The sequence below is a fragment of the Amphichorda felina genome (assembly GCF_050947745.1).
Source record: "Amphichorda felina strain 45539 chromosome Unknown scaffold_2, whole genome shotgun sequence".
Taxonomy (NCBI): Eukaryota; Fungi; Ascomycota; class Sordariomycetes; order Hypocreales; family Bionectriaceae; genus Amphichorda; species Amphichorda felina.
This window is the reverse complement of record NW_028145048.1, coordinates 1,567,932-1,581,342: the sequence shown is the minus strand read 5'-3', so window position 1 is coordinate 1,581,342 and position 13,411 is coordinate 1,567,932. Positions and strand designations below refer to the sequence as shown.

The 13,411-nt window shown below is 55.4% G+C and overlaps 5 protein-coding genes across 5 annotated transcripts; 3 read left to right on the top strand and 2 right to left on the bottom strand.

Moving 5' to 3' along the window:
* Nucleotides 1–333: 333 nt before the first annotated feature.
* Nucleotides 334–1,737, top strand: PRO2 (glutamate-5-semialdehyde dehydrogenase; the record flags this gene model as incomplete). Its single annotated transcript, XM_083191516.1, has 2 exons — nucleotides 334–634; nucleotides 695–1,737. The coding sequence occupies 2 exons, from the start codon at nucleotides 334–336 to the stop codon at nucleotides 1,735–1,737; spliced, it is 1,344 nt and encodes a 447-aa protein (XP_083052730.1).
* Nucleotides 1,738–2,107: 370 nt separating this feature from the next.
* Nucleotides 2,108–4,092, bottom strand: RFA1 (replication factor A subunit protein RFA1; the record flags this gene model as incomplete). The annotated part of the gene is made up of 4 exons (XM_083191515.1): nucleotides 2,108–2,204; nucleotides 2,265–3,692; nucleotides 3,748–3,999; nucleotides 4,052–4,092. The coding sequence occupies 4 exons, from the start codon at nucleotides 4,090–4,092 to the stop codon at nucleotides 2,108–2,110; spliced, it is 1,818 nt and encodes a 605-aa protein (XP_083052729.1).
* A 615-nt stretch (nucleotides 4,093–4,707) lies between these two features.
* Nucleotides 4,708–5,839, top strand: ACO1O0_002036 (Alpha/Beta hydrolase protein; the record flags this gene model as incomplete). The annotated part of the gene is made up of 4 exons (XM_083191514.1): nucleotides 4,708–4,858; nucleotides 4,910–4,959; nucleotides 5,013–5,682; nucleotides 5,745–5,839. 4 exons carry the CDS (start codon nucleotides 4,708–4,710, stop codon nucleotides 5,837–5,839), a joined length of 966 nt encoding a protein of 321 aa, XP_083052728.1.
* A 62-nt stretch (nucleotides 5,840–5,901) lies between these two features.
* On the bottom strand, nucleotides 5,902–6,989 carry ACO1O0_002035 (NAD(P)H-quinone oxidoreductase; the record flags this gene model as incomplete). Its single annotated transcript, XM_083191513.1, has 2 exons — nucleotides 5,902–6,899; nucleotides 6,965–6,989. 2 exons carry the CDS (start codon nucleotides 6,987–6,989, stop codon nucleotides 5,902–5,904), a joined length of 1,023 nt encoding a protein of 340 aa, XP_083052727.1.
* Nucleotides 6,990–10,764: 3,775 nt separating this feature from the next.
* Nucleotides 10,765–11,266, top strand: ACO1O0_002034 (uncharacterized protein; the record flags this gene model as incomplete). The annotated part of the gene is made up of 2 exons (XM_083191512.1): nucleotides 10,765–11,003; nucleotides 11,071–11,266. The coding sequence occupies 2 exons, from the start codon at nucleotides 10,765–10,767 to the stop codon at nucleotides 11,264–11,266; spliced, it is 435 nt and encodes a 144-aa protein (XP_083052726.1).
* Between the last annotated feature and the right edge of the window lie 2,145 nt (nucleotides 11,267–13,411).

Genomic DNA, 13,411 nt, shown 5'->3' with positions numbered 1-13,411 from the left:
TGGCCATCCTATTCGCCCATTCCAGTCTTCCCAATTACTCTGCGACTGCAGCAATGCACACAGCGCCGACGTAACAATCGGCATGAGCAAAAATGCCGCCAGTACGTCATTCTCTGCCCGTGATCCTGCACGCGGGCAAACCAAGTAACCAACCGCGGGGCATCCTAGGCATGTCATAAGTACTTGTGGTGTAGGCATGCCCCACCATAAACTTGCTCTGCGTTATGCCTCAGCCTTCCTCAACCTCTCCCAGATCCTCCTGTTGGTTATATCTCTCAACTTCAATTCTAATCATATTCTAAACTCCATCAGCCGTTCACTTCGGTCCCAAACATGTCTCTTACCGCCGCCTCCCCAGAGGCCGCTGCCTCGTCCGCCAAGACGGCCTCCTTCACCCTCGCTACGCTCCCCGCGTCTGCGCGCAACGCTGCCCTCGAGACCATCCACGATGCGCTCGCGGCGGCCAAGGACGACATCCTCGCTGCCAATGCCCTCGATCTCGAGGCCGCGAAGAAGGCCGCCGCTGATGGCCAGCTGAGCCAAGCGCTGGTCTCGCGCCTGGATCTCGGCCGGAAGGGCAAGTGGGAGGACATGCTCAAGGGCATCCTAGACGTCCGAGACTTGGAAGACCCTAGTACGTCCTTACATTGGCTGTAAAAACACCGGTTCAGGCTGCTAACTCCTTATCTTCCAGTTGGAAAGGTCCAGATGCGCAGCAAGCTGGCTGACGATCTCGTCATGGAGCGCGTGTCCTGCCCCATCGGCGTCCTCCTCATCATCTTCGAGGCCCGCCCCGAGGTCATTGCCAACATTGCCAGTCTCGCCATCAAGTCGGGCAACGCCGCCATCCTCAAGGGTGGCAAGGAGTCGACCGAGTCCTTCGTCGCCATCTCCAAGGTCATCTCGTCCGCCCTCGACAGCACTGCCGTCCCCAACGCCGCCATCCAGCTCGTCACCACCCGCGACGTCATCGCCCAGCTGCTGTCCCAGGACCGCTACATCGACCTCGTCATCCCCCGCGGAGGCAACGAGCTCGTCCGCTACATCAAGGACTCCACCAAGATCCCCGTCCTGGGCCACGCCGACGGCATCTGCCACGCCTACCTGACCGCCAGCGCCGACAAGGCCAAGGCCGCCACCGCCATCGTCGACTCCAAGACCAGCTACCCCGCCGCCTGCAACAGCCTTGAGACCCTCCTCGTCCAGGACACGGCCCTCCCCACCATCTTCCCCGCCGTGGCCGCCGCCCTCGTCGCCAAGGGCGTCACCCTGCGCTGCGACCCGGCCAGCAAGGCCGCCCTGGCCTCGGCCTCGCTCCCCGCCGACGCCGTCCAGGACGTCACCCCCGAGGACTACGACACGGAGCACCTGGCCCTCGTCCTGTCGGTCAAGACGGTGCCCTCCATCGACGAGGCCATCGCCCACATCAACACCCACGGCTCCCACCACACCGACGCCATCTACACCGCCGACGCCGCCCAGGCCGAGCGCTTCATGAACGAGGTCGACTCGGCCGGCGTCTACTGGAACGCCTCCACCCGCCTCGCCGACGGCATGCGCTACGGCTTCGGCACCGAGGTCGGCATCAGCACCAACAAGATCCACTCCCGCGGGCCCGTCGGCCTCGAGGGCCTGACCATCTACAAGTACAAGATCCGCGGTGATTACCAGCCCACCACGGGCTACGGCGACGGGGAGGGCCAGACCCCCTGGAAGCACGAGATTCTCCCTCTCTAAAAAAAAAAAAGAAAAAAAAAAGGAGATTTTCGAGAGGGCAAGGAAGTACGTACGCAATGTACGAGGCGTTTATTTTTGATGGGCATAGAATTGAATGAGCGAGCACCAAGAAAAGTTCGAGTCTTCATGTCTTTTAGACTCTGTGTGTGATTTTTACAGGCCGCGCAGCCTTACTCTACACTGTAAATTCTCAGGTAGAGAGTTGTATACCATACTCGACGATGGTCATGAATCTACATCAGCTCACATGTGCGATTATCATAGCCTCATTCCTCAAGGCACAGCCGCCGAATAAAAAGGCAATATCAAGTCCAGTTCCAAAACCGCCCGCGCCATCATGTCCGCAATATCCTTTCCCCTTTTACAATCCCTAAGAGCTGATATCATACTGCTTAATCAGCTCAGCCAGCTTGTTGCCCTCTGCCTTAAAGTCTAGCAAAGATGCGCTCATCACCTGGTACCTCACCCTGTAGTTCAAAGTCAGCAATGTTCCTCAGCCAGAGAAAGAGCCCAAGATGGGGACTCACCTCGGTGTGTTGTCGTAGACATCCGTCTTAGCCCTGCACCGGAAGTAAAGCTTCTTCAGTGTGGCCGCATCGAATGCCGCTTGAAATGCGACATCGTCGGTCTCTCTCAGCTCCTGCAGCTCACTGGCAGACATGCCCATGATAATCCGAGCACTGTCGTCAAAGCATGTCAACCACTGGTGGCTTGTGAAGTCGGCAACGTTGAGCGACAGGATGTAGCGGTAGTTGGGCTTTTCGTGGGCAATGTTGCATTTCTCGCACTGCCATGTGCCATCGCCTAGCGGAGTCACCTTCTTGTTGTTGCACCCTTGAGACGGGCAAGCAGGGTAGGCAAAGTTATCCTGCTTCACAAAGACAGTTGTGGCCTTGATGGAGAAGTATGCCTGGTCATCGTGGCCAAGGTTGTCCTCTTTGACTTTGGCGATGGTGATAACCTCATCTTTCCGCCCTGTCGCGTTGCCCATGCTCGCCATATTCTGGTGCGTGGCAAACGAGTCATTTCGGCCGGCCGAATCGTACCAACCCTTTAGCCTATGGGCATCGGGGATATCGGGGTCCACGGTCATTGTGCCGGACGATAAGAGACTCAGACTCTTGCCACCAAAATCGGACACTTTGGTGCCCTTGAACGCAACCACCGACTCCGGTTGCGTGTCAAAGGAACTGGCCGTCTTGCCCCAGACAGTGACGCGGACTGAGTACCCAGTGTCATCCACAATGGTGAGCTCCCTCTTTTCAAATTGCCTTCCATCCTTCTTGGAAGTGATTGTGTCGACATCCGCCACTTCCTTGAGCACACCAATGACATCCACGGTGTTGTCCTTCTCCACGCCTTGCAACTCCTGGATGGTGCAAAAGTTGAACCTCATTTGAGGTACGGTAGATTGGTCATCGGCCTTCTCGATGACGGTATCACGCTCAAAGGTGAGCTCATAGTCGTTGGGCAAGTTGGTGAACTGCTTCTTCGCCAGAGACACTCGACACGGCGTCGAGATATAGTAGACGGAGCCCTCTTGGAGCAAGTCGTAGAAGTCGTCACATTGCGCGTTGAACCCAGTGGCCTTGATCTCTCCACTCTCGTCGAGGAGGTTCACACTGAAGAGCTTACCATCACTGTTCTGCTTGTGCCAGGTCTTGATATCGGACTTGAGTGTGACCCGGGCCTTAATCGTCCACTTATGTGTAAAAGGGGACAGGCCCTCGATCGGATGTATGGTGGAACCCGCGTGCATGGCTGGGGCCGACCGTGACGCCGGGGCCTGTTGTGGCTTTGGTTCCTCCTTCTTGACGCCGTAAAAGTCGTTTCCAGCGATGGTCGCATCGGCAGCCGGTTGCTGCTGAGGAGCAGCGTCCATGCTAGTTGGCTCGCCAATCTTGTCGTGGACGCCCAAGGACTCGATGACTTCGAGATCGAGAATGACGAGGATACTGGAGATACGGTTAGCTATCGTCTAGAAATCTCCCATCAAATAACGAAACATACTTCTTCCCCTTCACATTGTTGGGGTTGTACTCCTTGACTCGGAAAAGGCAGCCTCGGACAAGTTTGTTATCGTGAATGACATGATTGGCCTTGGTGGCAAGCATGGTCTGGACATAGTGCTCTCCGTCGCTAACCACTAGACGATACCTTTCTCCCGACTGCGCCGATGGCGCCATCTGCTTCACCTGGAGGCATTGTAGGACTGGTACGGGAAACAGCTTTTGGGCCTTGTCGAGGTCATTGAAAATGATACTGGCCCGGCGGGTTAGTCTGGCTACAAAACCCAGGCCTGAAGAGAGCTTACTTGAGGGATCCGCGCGACAGCGCAGCAGCTGGGGCTTCCATGTTGCCTTGGATATGGTAGTCCGTACGAATAAGGACAGATAGATCGGTGCAACAACACGGGTTAACGTGGTGCTCGAGCAGTGTGCGGTGAGGGGTGGTGGAAACAGAGATTCACGGTCCTTTGAACCTCGACGCGTCCAGCGCGTTTAGTGGAAATGGCGGTCATGGCGGGGTCGCGTTCGCTTATGTAAGGACGCCATGACGGCTGGAGGGCCTTGACCGTTTAGGAGGGGAAGTCACGGTGGACGTCCCCAGCCGTTAGCACAAAAGTATTCGTACAATCTTTAGCAAAGCTATATCTACACTTAGGTAGATTCGTAATAAATATCAATTTCCATGGGAGCCTTGTATTACAACTCGTTTTCAATCAACCCCATTCATCTAGTACGTGCGGCTGCAAGTTGAGGTCTCCTGAAACTTGGGTAGTTGCAGTGAGGACAGCTCCACGCGGCACAGCCCACTCTGCTGTCGCAAGCTGTCGCATGTAGCAGGAACCATTCTCGTTCCATCCTCTGCCCCCAGACTACAACCTCCTTATAACCTACTATTCAGCCATATCCAGAGCCCCACGCCCATAATTCTTTCAAAAAGTATCCGGTATTCGTTTTACTAGCCATGGGCGACGCCGAGATTGCTACAAAAGCTCCTGAGAGCGATGCGAGGGAGCCCATCCTCACCCCTCCAGCTGATGACGCTTCTGGCCAGTCTCAGCAGCCTCAATCAGAGCCAGTAACGGGCGAACATTGTGTGACCGACAGGCCTACTCGTGAGTTGAGGCATCTTTCTATGTCTTCGGCACCAATCTAATGAGCAAAAGCCAGTGGCCAATCCTCTACTGGCGAGATCATCAAGCTCGGCGGCGTCGATGTACGTACAGCAATAAGACCAACCTGACAATGACAATTGCTCACGCTCCCCAGGTCTACATCTCCAAACCCGCCGACTACCCGCACGCCCCCTCGCGCCTTCTCCTTCTTCTAACCGGCGGAACCGGTATCAAATCCGTCAACAACCAGATCCAGGCCGACAAGTATGCCGCCGAAGACTTCCTCGTCCTCATGCCCGACATGTTCGCCGGCGACACGGCCCCAGGGGGCCCTGCCATAACGGATGACTCTACATCCATCCTCGAGCAGGTCAAGCTCAAGGCCGTCGAGATGGCCAAGGCATTCGTCATTGACATGTGGCTCGCCCGCATCACCGCCGATAGGGTCATGCCCGTCCTGCACAAGGTCATCGAAGCCGCGCGTGAGCAATACGCCGACGCCATCCGGCACGGGGACGGCATCTACGCCGTGGGATACTGCGTCGGTGCGCGCTTCGTCATCCTGCTGGCCAAGGAGACGGAGAAGACGGGCGGTGACGAGGAGAGCGCCAAAGAAAAAGAGGGCCCTTACATCAAGGCCGGAGCTCTAGCGCACGCCGCCAGTGTGATTCCCGACGACTTCAAGAACCTCAAGGCGCCGTTGAGCTTTGTCTGCGTGGAGAACGATCCGCTTTTCCCGGATGCCGTCCGGTCAGCAGGTGAGGATATGATGACGGATGCTAATTTGGAGCACGAGGTCCAAGTATACCCCGGAGTCCCCCATGGTGAGTCCGAACTTCACACTCAAACGTATAACCTAGGTCATATTTGCTGACACAAGACGCAGGTTTTGCCGTCGTGGGCTCGTACGAAGACGTATCCATCAAGGATGCACAGACGACAGCTTACGAGCAGATGCTAAAGTGGCTACAGAACCACTAGATATCTCCTGGTCGTAACGGCGTCTCATTCTCCAGTAATGAATTATGATATGAAGCTCACTTTCAAGAAATGGTGCACACTATCTTGCCCGAGTTCTTGGCCGCTTCCATGTGCCTGTGCGCCTCCTGGATCTCCTTCCAGGGAAGAACCGTGTCCACAATGAGCTTGAGTTCCCCGGACTCAAAGGCAGGCACGTACTCTTCCAGCCTGTCGCGTAGCTTGCCCTGGTACTCCTCGTCGCGGCTCCGCAGAGTACTGCCCTCGATGCGGAGGCGCTTGTACAGTATCATGGATATATCGGCGTTGGGCACCTTGCCACCACTGAGTGTCCCGAGAAGGACGATGCGGCCATCGCGGGCGGCGACGTCGAGGTTCTTCTGGAAGTAGTCCGCGCCGACAAAGTCGACAATGTAGTCTACCCCCTTGCCCCCGGTCTTCTCCTTGATCTTGGTCGCCCAGTCCTGCGTCTTGTAGTTGAAAGAGGCGGTGGCACCGAGGGTAGACGTGATGAAGTCGCACTTCTCCTGGGATCCAGCCGTAGCATAGACGGCCGAGGCGCCGGCCAGGTGGGACAGTTGGATGCCGGCAATAGACACGCCCGACGCACCCGCGTGCCACAGGATAGACTTACCCTTCTCGAAGCCGAGGACCAGGTGCAGGGCCTGGGTGGCCGTGATCCACGTCTCGGGCACGGCGGCGCACTGCTCAAAGGTCAGGCCGGCGGGCTTGCGCAGGAGCATCTTGGTGCTGACGGCGATGTACTCGGCATAGGCGCCACCGTAGGCCAGGCCGAAGACCTCGTCGCCGGGCTTGAAGATGTGGGCGCCGCCATTGCCGCCACTGCCGGGGCCGAGGGACTCGACGATGCCGCTGAACTCGACGCCGAGCGTGAGGGGTGCCTGCGGGGGCAGCGGGTAGAAGCCCCGGCGCTGGATGATGTCCATGCGGTTGATGCCAAAGGCGCGGACCTTGACAATGGCCTGCCCAGGGCCGGCCTCGGGCTTGGGCGTGTCTGGGTTGATAAAGAGTGCATCAACCTCGCCTTTGCCACCCTTGATGTCTGATGGCAGCTATCAGTTAGGGTTCGTTGTACGACATATCGCCCTGTGAAAGATGAGTACATACCGACTGCTTTCATGGTCCCTCCCATGGTGTGCTATCAAATATGGTAGTTTGCTTGTTCCACTATGAAATGCCCCTGGCTAGCTCGTTGTCACATTCATTTCAATCCAAGGTCCAAGGTCTTGTATCATCATCGTCTCCTCACTTGAAGAATACATGATGTTGACGACGGACATTAGTAATCGTGCGTCATCGCCGAAGTCTCGAACGCCAATGCCTTGAGCCGACCGGCAGAGAGCTCCTGACGACGAAGTGAGAGAAAATCCCGTCATATTCTTTCGAATTTAGCAGATGTTCTTCATATGCCACCTACGGACAAGCAATGAGTGAGCCTTGATGGGTAGGTAATAGTACCCTCACCGTGGTCTTCGGGTCCCGAATTGAGGACGAAGTGGGCCAAGCCCGTGTTCGAATATTTGCCTTACATAACAATCATCCGTGTCCGAGGTTCCAGTTGACAAAAAACACGAGCGAGGAAAAACCTGCCGTTATCCTATTAGATAGTCGGCGGCGTCTCGACGAATCTTGTATCCGTACTTCGTGCGTACTATCGTCAATAGCTCATGTATGGTTAAATTACACCCCAAGGTGGCAAGGCATGGAGTGAGCTCAAGTGGAGCAGCAGGATGGCTAGGTATTATGTATCGCTGATAAGGACGTGCCCCGTCATCAACAGCATCGTTTTGGAAAAAGCCCCCGTCAATTCATCCTCCCGACCACACGCCGCAGACGCGACTATGAATAGTATTCCCGAAAGGCTGAAAGGTCCGAGTGCTTCTGGAAGGTGACTTGGTGAAGTGAGGGGCCACAGTGGGGGGTTCGATCAGCCCTTTGGCCCATCTCACGTTTTGATCTCGATCTCGATTACAGGAGGTATTAACAGGTTGCTCGTCTTGGTGTCTCTCTCATTCTAACTCTGGTTTATTGCCATGGGCAATTTGCCACAGCTGCTTGGCCAACCGGACTGATCGTCGGATCCCAAACACCAGCGGGCATAATACTCCGTCTTGCTGTCGGGATGGTGGATCAGTTGGAGCCTCAGAGGACAGGAGGGGGATTTCTTGTCCGTTCGCGACAGGATTTCAGGATTTCGGGAATTAAGAATCAGGAAGCAGAAGATCCTTGCCAAATGCTGATCACGACGGGATGGCCCCAATTCCAAAAACAGACACGGGAAGAAAAGGGTGCGCGGCCAGCCGGCCACGATCTCGGCAGCACCCAGATGTGCGCTGGAAACCCTAGAACCCTGGAGCCCTAGAGGCTGCCAATCTGCCGTTCCGAGTTTCCTTCCATGGATTCAATGCTCCATGGATGTTCATTCTCTGACTGGATTTTCCCGCACGGATCAGGCCGCCACCAGACAGCACCACGGGCAAACAGGGCAGCTGGCAGTGCCTGGCACCACTGTAAAGGCAAGGTCGGACCACCTGCTGTAATCAATCAGCATCGCAAATTCGCTCTCAACGAAGCACTCCGCCGGCGATCCCCTATTCCACCCGCGCCTTGTTAATGGTGGCCTAATGCCGCCTGGGCCGTCTTCTGGATCCCCCCGACACTTGTGCCTTGTTTTTTTTCTAGTGCTTGTCATTAGGGGCGTCGGCTAACAGCCCTGCCGTCCGTCCTCCCAGGCACCGACGATCGATCTGCCACAAGGTAAAAGGGGTCGCGCCAATTTGAAAGTATTACTCGAAGGAAGGAATCCTGAGCCTGGGACTTCAGTCGGTCACCCCGAACCAAACTAATGCCCTGGCTGCCTGAATCTACTCGCAATAGTGAGGCGAACGAAATCAGTTGTCAGGGACCAGATTCCTCATTCGCCTTCTCTGCAACAGTTGACAACCAACGATAATGCGCCCCCAAAACCACCACAAGAAAAGCGGCGCTGCAATTTAGCCGGCCCTGCATCTCCCACCTGAAGTCGCAACCAGTGCGGTGCGACACGCAGTATTAGCCTGTCAGGTTCGCATCGCCGCTTTACACAGTACGAAGAATGTACTAGGCGACACGAGCGTATCCCTCACAACAACGTTGCTCTGTAACCTGCACGGTACACTGTTGAGAGATGTGACCATCAGATTCCGTGTGATGGGGACGACTTGCAAGCTCACCAACACAGCAGCCGTCAGCATTCGTCGGGCGCAATAAGACACTGAACCACGAGGACAGAGCCCGCATGAAATACTGGCGATCCATGGATGAGCACCAACAGATACGGGAGCGCTTGGGAAAACAACACAGATAGAGTTGGCGTCCCGACCGTGCAGCTCAGCACAGCAGACCATACGATGGTTGGTTGGCTAGGCTGCAACCCAGGCGGGCAGGGTTTCCAGTACCTGCATTAGCGGTGTACGGCGTAGATGTGGCAGTCGGTGTGGTGTGCCAGCAAGCACGGGAACTCGAGGTGCAGCTCCAGTGGCCCAAGGCCCAGTAAGCTTGTTGGTGTGCCTGACTCACAGCCTGCGGGTGGGTGGTGCCGATAACAAGAATGCCACCTGAGCGGGCCGTTCGTATCCAGAAGTGCCCTCATTTTTCGCGCTGCATGAACAATTCATCCCGACCCCCGCTGCGCTGCGAATGGTGATAATTTCACGGATCGGCATCTTTGCTGCCGGAGCAGCCAACATTGGAGTGGCGGCGATACGACCGAGACCAAGAACCGCGATAGTACAAATCCATCTCCTTACCACGTCCCAGTGAGTTGTTCCCGAATCAGAAATATTAATATGAGCTGGTCTGGAACCCTCCTTAGCAAGGGTAGCCACTAGTATTAGCTAAAGGCCTACTAGTAATAGCTGCCCAGCTGGCGTGAGCACCAAATCTCCCGTCCATTACGGCCCGTGTTGAGCAAGCCTCTCGCTGGCATTAGTATACTGCCATCGTGCTGCAATTTGCAATGTCCGCAAGAGGTTATTATTTCTATTACGAGTAATAATAGCTGCTCAGAGGGTCTCATTTCGAGACACGGGGTGAGGGCTGCAACCCCTCGGGCAGCGCAGAGAGTCTCCCAGAGGTACCTTGCGCCTTTTGAAGTACGAACACCAAACAGGTCGAAGGAAGATACGGAAAGATTGCCGAAAACCTTGACATTAATAAGGTAACCACTGAGTTGTGAACTGAACCAGCGGCTCAGATCATGAAGACACGCCCCTCCATCTCGCCTCTATCACGCCCGAATCCTGACCTCGAAATCCTCTGTCACCCCTCGGCCCCTATCCCCGTCGGAACACCCAGCCCTGATTGGGCCCTAATTAAGATAACATGGCATCTCAGTCACTCAGAGGGCTGGAAAATGGCTGACGGGTTCCACCCTCAGCATTGGGCCGCCAAGCCGCATCCACGCCCCCGGTCCGCCCGAAGGAGAGAAACGCAGAGATTCTGGCAACGAACCTGGCAGAAAGCAGCCGACGCCGCGTCCTGGACTGGACTCCAGCTCCAGGAAGTTCTGCTGGTCTCTCACCCACGCGTCGTGGCCCTCCACCATTCTCCCGAGTCCCACCATCCTCCATCATCCTCCCACCCCCACCCCTCCCCCTGGCAACTCACAGTGTTGGCCCACCAGCGACCCGCCCAACAACCAAGACAGTCTGAGTCCTCCCGTCCACCCCGTATAAAGATGGTCTCCTCATGGATCACCCGTCCTTCTCCTCCTCTTTTCCCTTCTTCACCCACATTCGTTCGCTCACCAGTATATACTGCCGCACCACGCACCCTGACTATTCAGTCAAGTTCATTCGTTCCAACAACCTCTTAACGCCAATACCTAATCACCAAGCTCTTTGAGTTTACCCTCTAATACCGACAAGATGAAGTACTCCGTCGCCGCCGTCCTCGTCGCCGCCTCTGGCGCCGTTGCCACCAGCAACGTCACCGTCATCACCGAGGTTGTTGATGTCTACACCACCTACTGCCCCGGTCCCACCGAGATCACCCACGGCACCCAGACCTACACTGTGACCGAGCCCACCACTCTCACCATCACGGACTGCCCCTGCACCATCACCAAGCCCGTGATCCCCACCTCCTCCGTCATCTGCCACGACTGGTAAGTCACTAAACCCACGAACAAGAACAACGAAGAAGACGAGCAACCAGCTAACACGCTCAAACAGCCCCGCTCCCTCTGCCCCTGCTCCTCCCCCCCCTGCCCAGAACGGCACCATCCCCGCTCCCCCTCCCGTCGTCCCTACTCCGGCTCCTACTCAGCCCGAGACCCCTCCCACTTCCGTCCCCACTGGCGGTGCCGCCAAGGTCGCTGGCCTCTCCGGCCTCGCCGGTCTGGCCGGTCTCGCCGCCTTCTTCCTGTAAATCAACCACGGTCGCGCCTCGCCATCCACGTCTTAGGACCTACGATTCCCTTTGTTCGATGATTTTGCGCAACATCAAGACCTGAAAACCGTGGGGAAGAGCGGAGAGACAAACGACGACAACTCGCGCTTTCGACAGTGCCCCAAGGATACTCTTCATTTTGGAGGCTGGAGAAAACGTTGGTGGGAGATGATCCGTCGTGTTGATTTACATTTAATGGGAAGTTGGGGATATCGAGAGGGGAAGGGATGCAGCGGCGGAAGCAGCAGCAGCAGCATATACGGGGATAGACAAATTCTTGAAATCTTTTTCGGACACGACATGTATTCACTGGAAACGACACAGGCGAATTCCGGCCCTTAACTGAGGCTTCTTTTTTATTCTTTTCAATTGGGGGGAAAGAGGTGTTCAAGAGGGACTTTATTGGCAATTGAGAAGGGACTACTAATGGAGATCGTGCGAATCTCTGTTTTCGCGTGAGAGGGTATTTGGCGCTGGGTAGAGCGGTAATATTTTGTTTCGATCACGGAGCAGATAGGACAGGTCACTCAGCGTCAGATAAAAACAAACCCTTCCCCGCGATACAAAGGTTCTCCCATGCTCTCTCATTGACACAAGTCGTCCCTGGATCCCTTGTCTTATCCTGGTCTCGTGGTGCTCGGGAACGAGGACAGGAGACCCCCGACAGTCGGGCGTGTTTATGGTTCTCCCGTCAAGAGCTTGGTTCATCAGTGTTCTGCGGGGCCTTTTCATGTACTATTTTACTATATATGATAGTTGTGGGTGATGGCAACGCAAGCATTGCTGGGAGGCCAGTTTTGGTCCGGCGCTCATACTCGGTTTCTTCCTCTCTTCCCATTTGACGTTGTGTGTTAATGTCTGTTCTAGAATGTGCCCCGGCCAAAGCTAGACCTATTTTTCCTTAACTCTGCTCAGACGGTTAGATACCGTTTGGCGTCCACGCGACAGGGCTTGCTCCTGATACTAATACAGGGTTTGGAGGCGTCTTCGGCCACAGCGTGCCCATAACGAGACGTCGCATTCCAGTGAACATGGCAGGGGCGATACCGTCACCATGGCTATGGAACACATTCCCCCAATTGGTACCATTTGTGGTTGGTCTGGCGAAATTGCGGCGTGCTTACCAGGCAACCTGATTAGGCAACTGGCATGGTTGTCCTGGGGCCTCCGGAGGATGGAGGTTGTTTGCTTTATCGTTTAACGCCGTAGCGTCCCACGAGGGGCAAAGGGCGTGAAGGATGGAGGCTACCAGCGACCACCATAGATTAGTAGCCTGCGAATACGACATGTACCGGGATTATCCGTATCAAAGTATCAATCGATGAGAGTGCAATACCTACGTGTGTACTAATTTGTAATCACCCGGCCAGTAAGCTGAGCGTAACGTTAGTTTGCTTGGTACCCAGCTATCATCCTGCGAATCCTTTTGCGTGCTGATCAACAGCCATGGCTGCTGGTTGGAAATGAAGTGTATTATAGGACAATATCATCTAGCGAAAGGAGCGGTGTGAGCAGAGAGCAGCGTAAGTATAGTCATATCGCCTGTAGAACGAGATGGTTAGCCGATGAGGTCAGGGACCCTTTTCTTTCTTCATGGCCGAGCTAGCGACGTTCTTGGAGCTTCCTAGTGTTTGGGTGACTAGGTTAGGGCTGGAAGAGCATGTATGGTATAAATGTATCTGGTATATTAGTGGAGTAGGCGCCTCCAGTCTCTCGGGCGATTCAACAGGGCCCTAACGCTACCCTAGACTTCGCAACTCTGAGCGAGTTCGGAACGAACATGCCCATAACACTACCAGGCGTCCCCTTCCGTTGATCGGAATAGTTATTTATCTTGGGTCGTTGCGTTGCCGTAGACTATTGATTCTCCTGAGCGTAACGATGCTTCCTTTCCTGTGAGCGACATGCCACAAGGTGGTCTTCCAAGTTCTTGATCCGGACAACCGATTTTCGGCCTGCAGCTATTCCGACGGCGGAGAGGACCAATAGCCACTCGGCCCGAAAATGAACGAGGTAATAATGGCATTGAAGTGACATCCTAATACATACCTACTACTAGTACTTGGCAGGTAGCTGCCCAGACCAGTGCCCGGGCCTGAGGAAGAGTGCTCAGCGGGCGGTGGA